This window comes from Dipteris shenzhenensis, chromosome 3 (assembly GCF_047967505.1).
Source record: "Dipteris shenzhenensis isolate YYH24624 ecotype China chromosome 3, Dip_SZ_1.0, whole genome shotgun sequence".
Classification (NCBI taxonomy): domain Eukaryota; kingdom Viridiplantae; phylum Streptophyta; class Polypodiopsida; order Gleicheniales; family Dipteridaceae; genus Dipteris; species Dipteris shenzhenensis.
Genome location: NC_141598.1, coordinates 3,626,749 through 3,645,145, shown reverse-complemented (window position 1 = coordinate 3,645,145; position 18,397 = coordinate 3,626,749). Strand labels below are relative to the sequence as shown.

At 44.1% G+C, this 18,397-nt stretch overlaps 1 protein-coding gene across 1 annotated transcript in view; it reads left to right on the top strand.

Annotated features, from left to right (window-relative positions):
• The window catches only part of LOC147903240 (ubiquitin interaction motif-containing protein), a 115,632-nt gene that overhangs the window by 14,957 nt on the left and 82,278 nt on the right, over nt 1-18,397 (top strand). Inside the window, exon 4 of the mRNA XM_087373008.1 lies at nt 16,808-16,934. Coding sequence (XP_087229134.1) covers nt 16,808-16,934 — 127 coding nt within the window. The remainder of the gene's footprint in view (nt 1-16,807; nt 16,935-18,397) is intronic.

Sequence of the window (18,397 nt, the reverse complement as noted above, 5' to 3'; positions counted from 1 at the left end):
TCGCACCGCCATGGAAATGGACAGATGCATGCTCACAAGTAAGAAGTTGTCTCACAGGTTTTGGTTGGAAGGCCTCACATGTGCCAACTATATTTTAAATCAGGCTCCTACAAAGGCTTTGAAGACAATCACTCCCTATGAGGCATGGCATGGGAGAAAGCCTTCAGTGGACCATTTCAGAGTCTTTGTTTGTGTTGTGCATGCCCACATGTCTGTGGAGTTCAGACACAAGTTGTTAGATAAGGCACTCAAATGCATTTTTGTGGAATATAGTTCACAAAGCAAAGGCTATCGTCTCTACAATCCTGCTACACGCAAGATTTTTGTTAGTAAAGATGTTATATTCTTTGAAAATTCTACACATACACATGCTGAATTTCAGATTCCAGCCTCTTCAGATTGTAGGCCATCTTCTAGTGGTTCTAGTGATGCCCTATAGGCCATGGTATGTGCCTTGTAGGCATAAACGTAGGCACTTGTAGTGTTAGTGCCTTTTAGGCCACATAGGACACTTAGTCCTATGTGACACCTAGGACACTTAGTCCTAGGTCTAGGTATAAGTACCTTGTACTCCTATTTTTCATTATCCTAGATTTGATGTGATAGACTCTATCGACTCTTTGCAACCTGCTCTCTCTCTTTGCGTATCGATCCTATAGTGGTGTGAGAGCCACGTTTAGATTCGTCTCTTGCACCCGCTCCTCTCATCCGTACTGTTCGTTGTACTTGCACCATACAACTGTACGGTTTCGTACCTGCTCAGCATTGTACTTGAGATCCTACGTTGTACATGCATCATACTTAATCAGCGTTGTACCTATTGTTCATGCGTTGTTGTACAATGTACCTTTGCCGTATTGCCTTCCGTACATGCGGTCCGTACTTCGTCGTATTGCCTTTCGTATCTGCATTTCATACTTTGCCGTACTGCATTCCGTACCTACGTTGACGTACAGACGCACACTTAGCTCTGTACCCAAACCAACGTACAGTTACGTACAGCCACCGTACAACTCCGCACATGCGTCGCCGTACAACTGCACACTACTCTGCATCCGTACATCCATACACTGTACATGCATTCGTACATTGTACTAGATCCGTACGCTTGTACGTACACTGAACTTGCTCGGTACATCCGTACATGTTCTGTATAAAACAGTTGTTAGTACAGCTTGTTCTTGTCCCAAGAGTTCCATACATGTTTGGCACGTGCGAAGTCTTTTGCAAGACATTGGCAAATGGGGCTTTCAATACCTTTCATCTCCTCTAGTTGCAACTTCTTGCAAGAATACTAGAGATTCGGGATTTAGTTTGTAATTTCTTTTTGATTGAAGTACATTGAGTCACATTTGCAGGACATTGAGTGAGATTTTCAGACATTGAGTCTTTTTTGCAGGACATTGAGTCAGATTTGCATACATTGGGTCACATTTGCAAAAAATTTCAGCTAAATTTGGGGCTTTTCTGCATTTGCCCTCTTTTTGGCCTATTTGCCCTCAATAAATTTGGGGCTTTTGCCAGATTTGCTGTTTTTGCAGTGAACATTGCTTGCCACTGTCACATTTGGATCAGATCTGCATTTGCCCTTTGATTTGGGTCAGAAACTTGCAAATATTTGCTGTCATTTTTGGACAGCCAGCTTTTTGCAGTGATAGCCTTGAGGCTTTTGGGTTTTCAGGTCTTTTTCAGGGTATCATATTTGCTATGGCTGGGAACAATCAAGATTTATTTGGAGTTCTTCGTGAAGATGATAAGTTGGATGGCACTAACTATCCGATGTGGTCTTATCTCATGAAACATATTCTTGTTGCAAAGCATTTGTGGAATATTGTTTCTGGGGCTCAGCCAATGCTACAGCGGTTGCCTCTACTGCTGGTCTTTCTGCAGGGGGTACTCCTCCTGATGCCTCTTCCTCTAGCACTCTGCTGCTGCTCTTCCAACTCAAGAATAGTCAAGATGGGATGCAAGAGATGCAAATGCACATTCATGCATTGCTTTATCATGCAAGAGAATCATTATTCCACACATCCGGTCTTGCAGGACAGCAAAGGATGCTTGGGATAAATTGGCTTCTCTCTATTAGATTCGCAATGAAGCTCGTGTTGCATATTTGAGAAGGCAATTACAGGAAGTCAGTATGAATGAAGGTGAGTCAATTCTCATGCTGATTTGCAAGTTTCTCTTCCGGCACAAAATGATCCCACTACTCATGATGTAGTCATTGAAGAAAGAGTTGTCAATAGACAGCACAGGCAAGTTCCCAGATGGCTTCTTGATACATTGAGGGACAGCAAACAAGATCAGCCTTTTGCTGCCCGGACAAGATTAGGGAATAGACAGCATGGTCACTTTCTTGAGTTTGCACTCCTTGCTACAGCTTGCAATGAAGAGCCTCTGTGCCATAAAGATGCTTTTGACAGCAAAGAGTGGATGGATGCAATAAGAGCTGAGTTACAATCAATTGCCAAAAATGACACATGGGAATTCGTAGATCTCCCTCGCGGAAAGCATGCCATTGGAACGCGGTGGGTCTACAAATTGAAAAGGAAATCCGATGGCAGCATAGATACAAAGCCCGTCTTGTTGCAAAAGGGTATGCCTAACAACAAGGCATTGACTTTGAGGAGACATTTGCTCCCACATCCAGGATTACTACCATTAGATGTGTCATTGCCATTGCAGCCCATCATCATTGGCAAGTGCACCAACTTGACATCAAGACCGCTTTTCTTCATGGAGATCTGCAGGAAGAAGTCTGTGTCACACAACCTCTTGGCTTTGAGGTTGTTAATTCTGAAAATAAGGTATGCCGGCTTAGAAAAGCCCTTTATGGTTTGAAGCAGGCACCCATGGCATGGTATGCCAAAATTCATGCACACTTACTATCCCTTGGTTTTCAGAATAGTCTCACAGAACCCACTCTTTATGTTCGTGGGAGTGGATCTGATTTTTTAGTGTTGGTTTTATATGTGGATGATATGCTCATCACAGGCCCAGATACTCAGCAAATTGCAACTTTCAAGGCTGATTTGCAGCAGATTTTTGACATGTCAGACATGGGATGGCTCCATTATTATTTAGGCATTCAGTTTGCTCATGTTGAGGGGGGTATCATGATGTCTCAGTCCAAGTATATTGGACAGCTCCTTGATCGTTTTCAGTTTGAGGATCGCAAGCCAATCTCTACTCCAGTGGACCTTGGCTTCAAATTCTTAGCTCATGATGGGAGCCCCCCATGTGATATCACTCTTTATCAACAGGCTGTTGGATGCCTTATTTATTTTTGTCACACCAGACCTGACTTGCAGTATGCAGTATCTGAGCTTAGCAGATTCATGCACATGCCCAGTTCACAGCATTGGCAGGCAGTGAAGAGAGTCTTCAGATATCTCAGAGGCACTTAGGATTTAGCCCTCTTCGATGGTGATCAGGGTTCACTTATCATGCATGCTTACACGGATAGTGAATGGGCAAGATGTTCTGACACCACAGTGTCACGTATTGGCAATTGTTTTTTGCTTGGCAATTCATGTATCTCTTGGCTCAGCAAGAAGCAACCAACAGTTGCCACGTCTAGCTGTGAGGCTGAGTACAGGGTTTCGTCACTACAGTAGAGTGTGTTTGGCTTCAACAATTACTTACAGATCTTGGTATTTGTCAGACATCCTCCACTATTGTCTACACTGACAGCAAGAAGCAACCAACAGTTGCCACGTCTAGCTGTGAGGCTGAGTACAGGGTTTCGCTGCTACAGTAGAGTGTGTTTGGCTTCAACAATTACTTACAGATCTTGGTATTTGTCAGACATCCTCCACTATTGTCTACACTGACAGCCGGAGTGCTTTGGCCATTGCGCGTAACCCAGTGTTTCATGCGCGCACCAAGAGTCTGCCCTTCACCTTCGGAGTGCCGACAGAAACTCAGTACGAAGACTGTGTATAAATGTATGCTCAAGTATGTGTGGGTGTGTGGATTTGTATGTGTGAGAGCATATTTTTATACTATGGTCTACACCCACTGTTGGGCGCTGATGACGTCAGTGGGGATGTCATAGTAGCTAGTCCCTGCTATGCATGATGGAGTTTATGGTTTTCAACCTTGTGAGTGACTATCATGAGATTGAAACTGCACTATGTTGTGTTTTTAGAGGATGAGTTTGGGAATGTTCCTGGATTCATCTAGGTATAATTGCGCGTAACCCAGTGTTTCATGCGCGTACCAAGCATATTGAAGTTCACTATCATTATGTTCGGGAGCAATTGTCTGCAGGAGACACAGAGTTGTCCTATCTTCCCACAGAGGACAACATAGCAGATATGTTTACAAAGGCACTTTTCGTCCCAAGTTAGAAGTCTTCCGACAGGCTTTACACTTGGTTCCCTTTGTTACATGATCTGACATCCCTTGTACATTCATAGGTGGCTATATCCTTTTGGATGAACATGTGCCACCATGACCAGAAAATACCAGGTATTCTGAGACGTTTCCAGAGTACTTCAGCCCATCCCATGGAGGGGGGTTTGTACGCCATCTTCTGGTGGTTCTAGTGATGCCTTATAGGCCATGGTATGTGCCTTGTAGGCATAAATGTAGGCACTTGTAGTGTTAGTGCCTTTTAGGCCACATAGGACACTTAGTCCTATGTGATACCCTAGGCACTTAGTCCTAGGTCTAGGCACAAGTACCTTATACTCCTATTTTTCAGTATCCTAGATTTGACGTGACAGACTCTATCGACTCATTGCAACCTGCACTCTCTCTCTGCCTATCGATCCTACACAGATGATGTGTTTGAGGGGATGCTTCCTATAGCATTTGGCTCCCCCATTGAAACTCAGAATTTACAGCAACCTCCGCCAGATCCACATGTACGGATTCAGCCCCCAGCTGAGTTAGTACAACCTTAGGGTGTGGATGAAGTTGTCAAGCAAGAAGTTCAAGAGATACATGCGGCCAAAACAGTCCCGCATTGGTTGTTTCAGACTCTCAGGGAGAGTAAGCTTGAGGGTCCATTGCTTGGCAGAACTCGTAGTGCAGTAAGGCACATAGGGGGGGGGCTCTTTCAGTTGAATCAACTTATGCAGCTACTCTTCTTCATGAGGAGGAGCGTGAGACATTTGAACAAGCAAATGATAATGTGCATTGGATGAATGTCACGCACGATGAATTGCAGTCCATTCATAAAAATCAGACTTGGGATGTCGTGGATTTGCCACCAAGTAAGAATGCTGTAGGTACACGTTGGGTTTTCAAAGTCAAAAGAAAGCTAGATGGTTCCATTGATGGGTACAAGGCAAGGCTGGTTGCAAAAGGATATGCTGAGAAAAAGGACATAGATTATGAGGAGACTTTTGCTCCTACATCCAGAATGACCACCATCAGGTGAGCTATAGCAATGGCTGCAAATTTTGAATGGAATGTTCACGAGTTGGACATTAAAACAGCTTTCCTTAATGGAGACTTGTTGGAAGAGGTTTATGTCAAACAACCTCCGAGCTTTGAAACTTCAGGAAATGCACATCAAGTATGCAAGCTGAATAAAGCTTTGTATGGGCTGAAACAAGCCCTACGTGCATGGTATGCAAAAATTGATGCCTTTCTAACCAGCAAGGGGTTGCACAATAGTTCAGGTGAGAGCACCCTCTACATCAAGAAGGATGGGGGGGATATTTTGGTCATCATTCTTTATGTAGATGACATGCTGCTCACCGGATCAAATGAGGAAGTAATTGTAGATTTCAAAGTCCAATTGAAAGCTACATTTGATATGTTAGACTTGGGCTTGTTACATTTCTTTTTGGGGATCGAGTTTATTCAAGAGAAACATGGCATTGTTATGTCTCAGTCCAAGTATGTTCAAAAGCTCTTGGATAGATTCAATATGCATGATTGCAAGCCTATGTCCACTCCCATGGAGCCGGGGCTGAAGCTTACAATGTATGATGCGGGTGAATCAATTGATGTCACACTCTATAGCCAGGCTGTTGGATGCCTCATTTATCTCTGCAATACACGACTTGATATTCAGTTTTCAGTTTCTCAGGTGAGTAGGTATATGCACAGCCCAAAGATTATGCATTGGCAGGCTGTAAAACACATCTTTTGTTACGTGCAAGGTACAAAGTCTTTTGGCTTGATGTTTCCCAGGGGGGTGACTTGTAGATGCATGCTTACAGTGACTCATATTGGGTTGGAGACTATGATATTAGGCAGTTCACCAGTGGGAATTGTTTCTTTCTAGGACATGCTTGCATTTCTTAGTTGAGCAAGAAACAATCTACAGTGGCTACCTCCTCATGTGAAGCTGAGTACAGGGCAGCTTTCACAGCGACAGTTGAATGTGTTTGGCTGCGGTGTTTGTTTGCTGATCTTCATCTTTCATTGGAGGGTCCTCCTCTGATTCTCACTAATAGTCAGAGTGCTATAGCAGTGGCAAAGAATCCTGTGTTTCATGCTCACACGAAGCACATTGAGGTTTACTATCACTATGTCAAAGAGAAGTTGCATGCAGGAGAGATGCAGCTCGAAGATGAAGTGGTAGGCTTATGAGCAACATTACAGTACATGAACCCTTCTGGTGTGGAATCATATGACAACCTATAGACCTCATTAAAGGAAGAAGAGGTGATGATTGCATTGACTAATTATTCTTGAGATTTATCTTCTTGGAGAAATTAGGAGTTATTTATGTGCACCTTAGATCTTGGCTCCTCATTTCTAACCCAAATTTAACATCTTCTTTCACGATTGCATTTGACATCTCATTCATGCATTGACTAAAAATACTAGCCTAGAGAAACATAGGGAGAAGCCCCTTAACACGTTCCATGCAATTGGTGGCAAAGGAAATTGAAGAGAGGGTGCTTGGATCAATGGGCCCCCCTTGAACATGGTGAGTTGGAGTTGCCTCTATAGTTGGAGGAACATGCAAAGTGCCTTCCTTTAAGAGCCTAATTTGACATTGTTTCTAATTCATGTATGTGACAATAATGAGATAGTGGAATAGTTTGCTCGAAAGAAGAGGAAGAACACATCCCCAAACAAACTCAGTATGATCTATGTGTCAACACATGACAATGTTGCAGACATCTTCACCAAAGTACTTTCACGTGAAAAGTTTGAGGCATTTCGTAGTGCCCTGAACTTATCTCCTTTGGTGATTGATCATATCCTTGTACATGACATTGGCAGTGCAGGGAGGTGTTAGAATTATTATTATATCCTAGTAGTGACCAATGTAATGTAATAAGTACGTTAGGGGCACTTTTTCCTCATTTGAGGTTTTTTCCCCTAACCATAGTTAGTTCACTAACTACGGTTAAATGATAAGGTTTTGTCACTTAGACAAAACCTTTCCCTCTTGTTGTACTACTTCACTTAATCTATTGCAATAGATTAAGTACCAATAGATTAAGTGAAGTAGTACAACAAGATGCACAAGCACTCGACACACAGGTTAGCCAGTTTGTAGAGCTCTCTCACTCTCTCCTTCTCACAGTCCGTTGAAGATGATATCTTTCCATCCTCCTATTTCAATCTGCAGCTGGTGTGATCGGGTGCGAAGTGAGGCCAAAGCTCTTCGCTTATGTATTGCCATAGGTGTGCAAATGTACTTCTGGAGTAGAGCCTTACACTCATCATTGTACAAGCTATTGCAAGGTACCGAGCCAAGACGTGGCGGGTGAGTGGTGGTGTGTGTGAAAATGTGTAGGGTGGCCTCATGGAGAGAGGGTGATTAGAGTGGCTCGATCTCCTAGTAGCGGGATGTCCTTGGGATTTGCGAGTAGAATGGAAAGGTGCGTGGAGTACGCAGGTGAAGGCTATGATCAAAGTATATGTCATTATATGTAGTGTGTGAAGCGGTGTCATGTTGTGCGTCGTGAGGTAGGGATGGATATACTAAAGAAGAGATAGGTGTGATTGGCTCTTGGAGGTGGTGGCGAGATAGAGAAGTCAGTGATATGTGAGGTGAGGGCAAGGGATCCTATGAGGTAGTCAACTACATTGGAGCTCCCGACGTGTGGAAAACAAGTGAACCCACTGGAGGAGCGCCATCAATCCATACCATTATAAATGACAAGATCATGCATGTATCGTGCCCATGCCCAAGAATGCATGCCCCTAAGATGTGACCAGAGCTCGCTTGTTTGCAAAAACTCGGGACATCCTTGCCTCATCTGGATCAACATTTGCCAATAAGATGAGTCATCACGATAATCTAAAAGTGATACCTGACACATGGCACCGATGTCACATCAATAGTCCAAATCACACTACCACCTCAGCTACCACATCATCATCCTAGTCAACAAGGCCACATCAGCATACATAATCAGCATGGCATATCAACTTTGACACATCATCAAGACACATTAGTAAGCCACATAAACAATTGCCATGTCATCATGTGCAATCATCAATAAGACATCATCAGCACCACCAAGTGACACATAAGAATATTTTGTTAGTAGCGTGTGAACACACACTACCACATCATCATAGAGTGCCACATCATCACTTTTTAGCGCTCGTTGGACCAATTTTGTCACAGATTTCAAATGGCCATAACTTTTCCTCGAGAAATTTATGATGTACAGGTATAGGGCTGCATATGATGAAGTCTCAGCCACATTGCATGGGTCTCTAGCAACGTGTGAGAGAGAGAGAGAGAGAGAGAGAGAGAGAGAGAGAGAGCTATTAATGTCTTTGAAAGGCCTCACAGGCCCATGAGACAAAGTACACCCCAAAAAGAGTATCTACCACATCTCTGAGTATCAGAGAGTCGAGGAATGCACATGGCATCTCAGCTCGAGGTTATTATAGCACACACCTATATTCTAGCATTATGATAGAGTGGCCTTCATTACATCAGCTGAAGACTGGAGTCTTTGGGTTTAGATTTGAAATCTCTAATTAATGCTAGTCCTTCTCAGTAGACCACCCATTTCCCTGCTTTACGTGCATTCGTCACGTTAATGAGTTCAATATTCCTTTGTTTCAGCTGGGTTGGAGTGAACTCCTTGATACCCATACCTTTGTACCGGGAAGGAGAAAAAGTTTTTCTCAGAGTTCCTTCGCACTCGAAGTCGTTGACTTCAGGAGAGTGTGCTAAGTTATCACCTCGATACTGTGGGCCGTGATAAATTCTAAAGAGAATAGGCAAGGTAGCCTATAATTAGAATTGCCACAGGGGTGTAAGGTGCATCCGGTTTTTCATGTTTCGCGCTTAAAGAAATTTTTACATACAGGTGACTCACTAATCGAAGGTGTGGTTTTGTTTCAGGAGATAGAGGATAATGCGAGGCGCAAACCAACAAGAATCCTGGACCGAGGAACAATGCAAATACGAAATCGAAAGATATCCACGGTGTTGGTTGCATGGCATGGTCAGCCTCTATCCGAAGCTACCTGAGAATCCGTATACCAGTTGCGGAGTGTTCCCAGATTTTATCATCGAGGACGCTGATGTCTGAAGAGGGAAGGAATGTTACGCTCTAGCCGAGGTAGCATGACCTCGGAAGAATTAGTCGACATTTTCCTTAAAGGATCTATGTTTGTAATTATTTGTTTGCGCTTTATGTAAATGATCGGGAGGGAATTAATGTCAAGGTCCTAGGTGAGGGTTGATAGCACCGGACTAGGTGGATCTAAGGCTAAGGGCCTAATGCAAGGAATGTGCCTAGGGGCAAAGAATTTTAAAGCATCCCAAGAGAGGGGTGAAATGTTGCATTAGAAAGGCTCTATGATGATGACATGTGGCATCTAGATCCATCTAGGGAGATGGGGCTTGTTGAAGCTAGAGAGAGAAGAGAATGAAGCATTCACGTATGTTCATTGGACTGTAATTCTCTGTCAGCTCGTGTTCTTCAGCAAGGTTGGCTGAGAGGAAAGAATTGGTGCTACTCCCATGATCTGTAGTAGGAGATAGATGTAGTGTTTGACATCGGTGGTAGGGCCTTTCTGTTTCTGTTCTTTGAAGTTCAGGGAGACCTCGATTTGCCCAGGAGTGCTGGTTGGTTTGACTTTCAGCTCCTCAGTTCACGCTAGAGTATTATTCCCTTGGATGGAGCCATTTTACATGAGTTGGGGCAGATTTGGAGCTCGATCAGAGACCGACTTTGGATTGCGCCATCAGAGAGAGTCATTTGTGCCGCTGCCACTGGCACCCCCTCACTTCCATCCGATGTCTAGGCTGTCCATCATTTCTTGGAATGTGAGAGGATTGATGGGCCGCAGATTTATTTCAAATGTAGATGGTCTTAGATTGGGAGTTCCTAGATTGCAGTTGCTTAGGGACTCCCTTGGTTTTATTTCCTCAGGGTCCCCTCGAGACATTGTGCTTATCCAGGAGTCTGCATTTCAGTTTCAGCCAGGTGGGTCTGAGAGATCACCCAAGAGGGGACACTAGTGGAGAGCATGGCATGCTATGTTATTCTTCAGATTGAGAGCACAGCAGTTGGTGTTCTTAATGTGTACGCTCCCACGGATCCAGCCCGCAGACGTGCTTTTTGGAGACAGCTCAGAGAGTCCCTTCCTCAGGCAGACACCTCGATTGTCGGAGGAGATTTCAACATGGTTGAATTCTGTGAAGACAAGTTGGGCCAGACAGAGGGTGGACTTTCTGATAGGGAGAGAGTGGAGTGGGATAGTTTTGTTTTGCATGCTGGACTTCATGATGCAGCTCGATTGGACGACCTTGGTCACTTGGTTGATAGTGTGTAGTTCTCTTGGTCTGGGGTTTTCCATGGCTCTCTCTCTTTGGCTAGGCTGGACAGGTTTTATATTGGCCATTGGGGCGAGGCTAGAGGAGGACAGATTGGGATCCGCCCAGGTTATGTTTGATCTGACCATGCTCCGGTCCTATTACAGATTCTTCCTACCTCTCGATTGGAGAGCACAGGCTTTGTGAGAGTTCCGAACTTTGTTTTTTAGGACACAGAGTTTGTGGAACAGTTGAGAGAGGTTTGGTTGACAGAGGACACTTCTGAGGATCAGGGCTGGTTGATGTGGGTAGAGGAGGCTTTGGCCAGAGTCAGCATGGCTTGCCAGTTAAGGGCAAAAGAGGAGAAGGAAAAGCTCAGAATCAGAGAGCGGAGGTATCCAGACTTCAGAGATTGATTCAGAGCTTTCCTCATTCTCTTTTCATCAGAGGGCAGCTTTCAGAGGCTCAGGAGAGACTAGAGGAGATTTAGCGCAGGAAGGCCCAGTTCAGGTTTTACTCCCAGCAGACCTTCTGGATCCAGAAGGGGGATAGATGCTCTAGAGAGTTCTTCAGGATAGTGGGTCAGAGATACTCTTCGGATAGACTTCGTAGACTTGTGAATGAGGCCGGGTCTCTTCAAACGGATCCTCATCGTCTTGTTGAGATCACTTTTGATTTCTATTCCACTCTTTACACCGCCGATCCAATCACTGAGGAGATGATTAGAGCCAGAGATGAGATTTGGAGTCATGTCTCCTAGATGGTCCTAGACAGGATGAGTCAGGTTTTGGATAGCCCGCTCTCACTCCTGAAGATCACAGATGCGTTACATGAGCTGCCCAGAGACAGATGCCTGGGGGAGGATGGTCAGTCACCACTTCTTTTTACAGCTCTTTGGGATACGATTGGACCTCATCTACTTTCGGCCTTTTTAGAGGCTCTTTATACAGGATCTTTGGGTGAGGCATTATGCACAGGTATGATTTGTCTCATCCCCCAAGGGGGAGACAAGACAATCCTACGTAATTGGAGACCCATTACACTTTTAGGGACAGCCTACAAGATCCTAGTGAAGACCTTGGCCCTTCGTTTAAAGCCTATGCTGCCAGATATGATAATATCTTCACTTTTTGGGAGGCCACTCACTGGGCGAAGGAGAGTCAGCAGGAGATTGTAGTTCTCCTTCTCGATTTTGAGAAGGCCTATGACAGGGTGGACTGGGGTTTCTTGGAGAGCACTATGAGGAGGCTAGACTTTAGTGACAGATGGATTTTATGGGTCTCCTCACTTTACTCTCACTCTTCTAGCAGGAGCGGAGGCTATGGGATACTTTATGCAGGCTACAGTCATGGCACTTTGGGCCTTCATCTGCCTATCCGACAGGAGTAGGAGCTTCTAGACACTGAGTTTGCTGATGATACGGCACTGACAGTCAGAGGAGATGCATATAGTCTTTGGGGTATCCTGCTGAGCTCCAGTCCATATGCCTTTTGATTTGTTCCAATTGACAAGTCCCCCTGAGGCTTTGCAGAATTTGTCAATTGCATCCGCAGCAGTAGCGCATGGGGAGGAGACAAAGGCTTTGTATGGATACCCAGAGGCACCTCCACGAGATATCTTGGCTTCCAGGTTGGCATTGAGGTGTCCCCGATGCAACAATTTGCCCCAGTTTTTGAGAGTATCCGAAGAAAGCTAGCCTACTGGAGTACGGCTAGACTCTCTTTGGCCAGAAGAGCGCTGGTACTCAACCAGGTTCTACTAGCGACTATGTGGTATGTTGCATCATGTTGGTGCTTTCATGTTGACTCGATTCGTCAGGTGAGGAGATTGCTTTGGAACTTTCTATGGAGTGGTGGTGATGGTTCTAAGGACACTAGGGCCAGAGTTTCATGGGATACTATGACTTTACTTTTCTCGCAGGAGGACTTGGGATTCTTGATCCGGAGATGCAGAGCAGAGTCCTTTTAGTCAAACTTCTTGTTAGAGGTTTGACTCCAGGAGATCAGCCGTGAAAGCAGTTCCTATTGCATGGGATTCACCAGTGCACCCCCAGAGCAGCAGGTCAGTGGGCAGGTAGAGTCAGTTGGATCTTCCTAACGGACCAGCATTCTCAGCCTTCCTCACCACTTGTGAAAAGGCTTGTTCTGATATGGGATCATTTTTGACAGCACCTCATCATAGCAGCTCCCTCCTCCAGAGAGGAAATTGCCCGGCAGCCTCTTTACCATAACCTCCTAGTTCGGTACCAGGGATCTTCCCTTGGTACAGAACTCAGGACTCCCTTGGCCAGATGGCATGCTCAGGGGGTTGTGACAGTTGGAGATTGGTTCAGGGAAGGTGTGGAGATGTCAGAGGAGGTGATCAGAGATAGACATGGGCCACTTGGACAGATTGTTGCCACCAGATTATTGATCATGAGAGCTATTCCTTAGGAGTGGAGGGATGTACTTACAGATCCAGCCTATGTTGATCCTATTTCTACTTGGTCAGGTTGTTTTAGTGAGGCTGGGCTATGTATTGGAGTTCGCTTAGGACCGGCACCGTTTATTTATTTTGAGACAGAGTCCTCTCACAAATTGTATCCCACTCAGCCCATGGATTGTCAGGAGCTTCTTTGGCAGAGAGTCAGGGTCATTGGTTGCCTGGGTAAGGAATGGGTCACAGATCCTTCCAGGTTGACCCTTGCAGAGGATATTAGATGGAGACTTTGGATCTTTCAGGGTCGTCCTCTTGCGGAGCTTGACTGGGACCCAGGTGAGTGGGCATGGATTGCTCCAGTGACAGGCGATTGTCCTCTTTCTTTCTTCTAGTACTCGACGAGGGCAGGTTACAGGCATTAGCGGAGAGACTCTCATCACATTCCATCTGCCTCCCAGCATTGGCACGCATAGGGACTTACTGTAGAGCTCTTGCGGAGCTAGTGGACTCACTTTTGGGGCATCAGTAGAGTCAGGAAAGTCTCCTACTTTCTTTGGCTCACTATACATAGGGGTATACCTGTGGGTACTTGGCTCCAGCAGATGGGTAGACCCTCCTTGTGCATTCATTGTCAGATTGCAGAGGAATCTAGCAAGCATTGTTTATGGAGTTGCACCAGCTCTAGAGTGGTATGGACAGGTATCTTCAGGTTATTCTCATATGTTACTTCTGAGTCCTTTCTGATGACGTGGGGCGCTGCTTTTTGGGGGAGAGAATCTGGAGCCTTTACTCTCTTTGAGGCAGAGCCTGGAGACCTTGGTTTCTTCATGCAGCGACGCCAGAGACGGGGTCCCACGGAGGCCAGCATCATGGAGCCGCAGGATTTACTTTTGGTATCAATACCAGCAGAGGATTCCATGCTTGTTTCAGCTGTAGGATCGGCCTGGGAGGTGATTTCCAGCATTATCCTATGGCGGATATGGTGTTCGCGATGTTCTTTTGTACTTGGGGACCATTTATGCACGGAGGCTGACACTCTCGCTTCCATTTGGGCATAGATTATTTTCACTCTTAGGAGTCAGTGGGAGCGGTGTACAGGCACCTCTTTGGCAGCTTGTGGGAGACTTATATCCTTCATGAGGACATGGGACTGCTCTTTATTTTTTCACTTGACCCCTTTTGGGATGTCGTGGCATTTTAGACCACCTCCATGGCTTTTTTGCCACATTGTTGAGGCTAGGGATAGAGTACTTTCTCTTCCACCTGTTGTATGATTTGTTTTGAATGGAATATATCACTCTTATTTCAATTGACATAAGAGAAGTCACTTCGTCATGGCTGAGTTTGACCTTCACCTCTGGAGTGCTGACAGAAACTCAGTACGAAGACTTTGTATAAATGGATGCTTAAGTATGTGTGGGTGTGTGGATTTGTATGTGTGAGAGCATATGCTTATACTATGGTCTATACCCACTATTGCCCGGGCGCTAATGACATCAATGGGGATGTCATAGTAGCCAGTCCTTGCTATGCGTGATGGAGTTTATGGTTTCCAACCTTATAAGTTGTATTTCTAGAGGATGAGTTTGGGGATGTTCTTGGACTCATCTAGGTATATGGTCCACATTGTCCAGCCTTTTTCTAATAGCATTATGTTAGGAGAATCCTTTCCAAAAGCAAAGAAGGGACATCTCTAGACAATGTTTTGATGATTTGCATGGAGTAGAACATGGAGGATAGGGCATAGAGCATACAACATCTAGCATAGAGCGTATAACATCTAGCGTAAAGCATAGAGCATAGAGTTCCCACATTTAATTTTTGTTTTTGGGAAAAACACAAGTACAGTGCTATCTTGGGCACGTAAATAGCTAACTTTTCTTGAGGTAAAAATATATGTACCCTTGGATAAAGGGAACAGAGAATATTGGAGAGGGAAATAAAGTGATCGATGCAAGTAGGATCTCATAGATACTAAAATAAATAAGTCTGTAATGGCAGTCTACTCTAATTTGATGGGGCTAGGCATGTATGTATTTTCATTGCATTCAATGAATTAAATGAGAAGTTATTAAAACAATTGTGATACTCCATATGTTTGGTGTAGAACTTGGTGAAGGAGGGCAAGTTAAATGGTTGTTCTATTAACGTGGCATGTGCACACTCTGAAGATGAAAACGAGCATTATTTTTTGGGGTATATAGAAGGCCTAGGCCATAGCAATTTGATGGAGAATTGTACTTGATAAAGAAAGGATATGTCTTCGAACATGTGGGTGTGTGAGAAAGACCAGGTTAACATGCTTTGAGATCTCTCGGCATGTTGCATCCTCTAGAGATGCTTGATGTGAATTGGGAGATTTCTTTGGATTGGATAAATACTTTAATTCAAATAGATCAACGTATAAGCTCAAGAGGTTGGAAAGGATGAATCATGCATAAAACAAATTGTTTTTTTGTTAGAAGTAAACTAGTCATTGTGCAAGCAGCTAGAGAGGAGAATGTAATCATTATATGGCATACTATTGTGAGTGGGCTATCATGACCTGTGAAGCACAAAACTCGCCTTCTGTACATGAAGATGGACAGTGGGGAGGTGGTCCTCGAGAGTGATGTGTCATCCCTGGTCCGTACTGAAGCTCAAGGCAGGGTTTGTAATTGCAGTTGACAAATCTCTCGGAATGCTTGTTCCGGATAAGCTCAATTGGTAGCTATTTTGGAAATTCTGTCCATACCAGTTGTTTGACCTCCTTGGTAGCACGATTTTCAAGTGAAAAGTCTTGGGAATTTACTTCTTTATCCTGACAACAAGCAACCAACAAAGCAATAAAAGTCACCCACTAGACGCTTTTGGCGGCCATGATACTGAAGAAGTGCTTACCAAATCATGTCATCCAATTATCTTCATATAGATGTCAATGTGTTTACCCACGAATATATCATCCATAGCATAGATGAAAAAAGGGCTCTTGAGAGCTCCTATTTTCATCTTCCTTCTCTCACCGGACTCGCATTTGTCTTGGACAATAGGAGACAAGGGGATGAAAATAGGGGCTATCCGAAGCCCCTATTCTCATCTCCCTTCTCTCGTCTAATCCGTATTTGTCATGGGCAGTAAGAGGGCAAGGGCATACAAATAGGGGCCCTTGAATTTTTACAAGTGGATAAGTTTGTGAAAACCCTGGGCTTCCACGGTTGCATCTGTTATAATGGATATGCAAGTGTCTGTGGAGATTCTTGTCCAAGTTGATTTTGCTGATTATGCCAATCCCCTTTGTTCTCTGTGGTACATTCCGTCAATTAGCTTTCTTGAAGCTTTTTTTGTGAGTGAAGCTGTGTCTTTTTAGAACGGTTTTGGTTGAATATTCGCCTGCATTTGAGTAGTGGCTTTTATTGGTTCGTGTATCAAGGCTGAGTCTGTTCTTTGCCTATGGAGAATTAATCAAACCTCACCATACTTCCTTTTGTATAAATAAAACGTATTAATGCAATGGGACTTGCCCTTACGCATGCTGCTGAGGGTGTACACAGCAATCGCATAGGATGTAGTTCATGATCAAATTTATCGTTGATGATTTGTGAGTTGAAATTATTTTCGATGGTGAGTTTGCGCTAAAACCTGGGCTTATCAATCCGTTGACAGATAACAGCAAGATAATTTAAATTGAAAGTTTTGCTTTTGCAGAGCTCTTGTCTCGGCAATGGCAGAGACTTTGTGGCTAGCTGGAGGCAAACAGAAAGCTGTCGTGGCAGTTCTGGACATCTCAAGTTTTTTTTCAGAAGATGGTGGGAAAGAGGAGGAGCAAGATGAAGTATGCTTGTCTTCGCATCATTTGGTTATTCCGAGTAACCATTATTTTGATTTGAATTAAGACAGGATAAACTTAGATGAAAGGAGATGGTCATTCAGACATGTGCGAATTTCGGGGCATTGCATTTCGATTTTTTGACGCTTTTCTGCTTACGGATATTTATTAATCACCCTGATCTATTCAATCTGTAAGACATTGGGCATACAGAATACGTATCATTCTGGGCACGAATTTTTTGTGTATCACAGTCTAGGGGTTCATATAGCTTTGAAATTTGAACTAGATGTGGCAGCGGGGCTGGGAACTTTGAAAAGCTTTGTTAAAGCAAGACTTATAAATGACAAAGTTGTAGGATCTAGGTATAACAACCTGGCTATGTACATGAAACTTTCTTTTAATTCTACATAAAATTCTTGTACTCACAGAACCGATGATATGTCTCTCATGAGTTGGATTAAACTTGTCACACACTGAAAGAGAAGCTGGTTTTGCATTGTTTACCTCTTTTTTCCTTTTTTTTTCTTCTCTTTCATTTTCTCTTTTATTTTCTGTGTAGATTTTTGGTCTTTAGAACAACAAAAAATCTAAATTTGTATGATTGGACTTATTCTAGTCTTACAAAGGTATATGGTTTTCCATTGTTGATGCTTCTCACATAGATAAAATCATTGAGCTAGAAAATAGGGTTGTAGTGATAATTGCCGAAAAACGTGTTAGGTCTAGCATTTCAAACATTCGCATTTTCAAATAATGGTCTTTGGGGCCCTTTTTATAATGGACAGGTCCAAAAAAGGTGATGTACAGGCATGTTTTTCAACATTGTTTGCCTGCTGCTGCTTTGTCTCATGCACGCTTGTTGTCAGTATCCTCTTCAGCATAGCCTATAGGGTTCAGCTTTGTCTCGTGCACGCTTGTTGTCAGTATCCTCTTCAGCATAGCCTATAGGGTTCATTTCATCCCTTGTAGCTTGGATGAAGAGGTTATTGACCATGTCATGAGCCTTGTCCTTTCTCACAATTGAGTCTGCCTTCACCTCTAGAGTTCTGACAGAGACTTCATTGCATAAATGGATGCTCATGTGGGTGTGGTGCGTGACGGAATTTACGGTTGCCAACCTTGTGGGCGACTATCTTTAAATCGAAACTCTTTGTTTAGTTTTGAGAGGGTAAGTTAGGCAGTTTTTTGGTTCTTTCTGTGTCTGTATCTCTCTCCCTCTCTTGATGGACGTCTGACCCATCTCCGCCCTCCTTAGAGGAGACCGCCTGAGACAAGGCATCACTCTTGATATAGCTCTTCGGATATAGAGGTCGAGTAGACCACGCCCTCCTCCACAACAAACATACGCAGATCCAGGATATCTCTCTCCCTCTCTTGATGGACGTCTGACCCATCTCCGCACCGCCTGAGACAAGGCATCACTCTTGATATAGCTCTTCGGATATAGAGGTCGAGTAGACCACGCC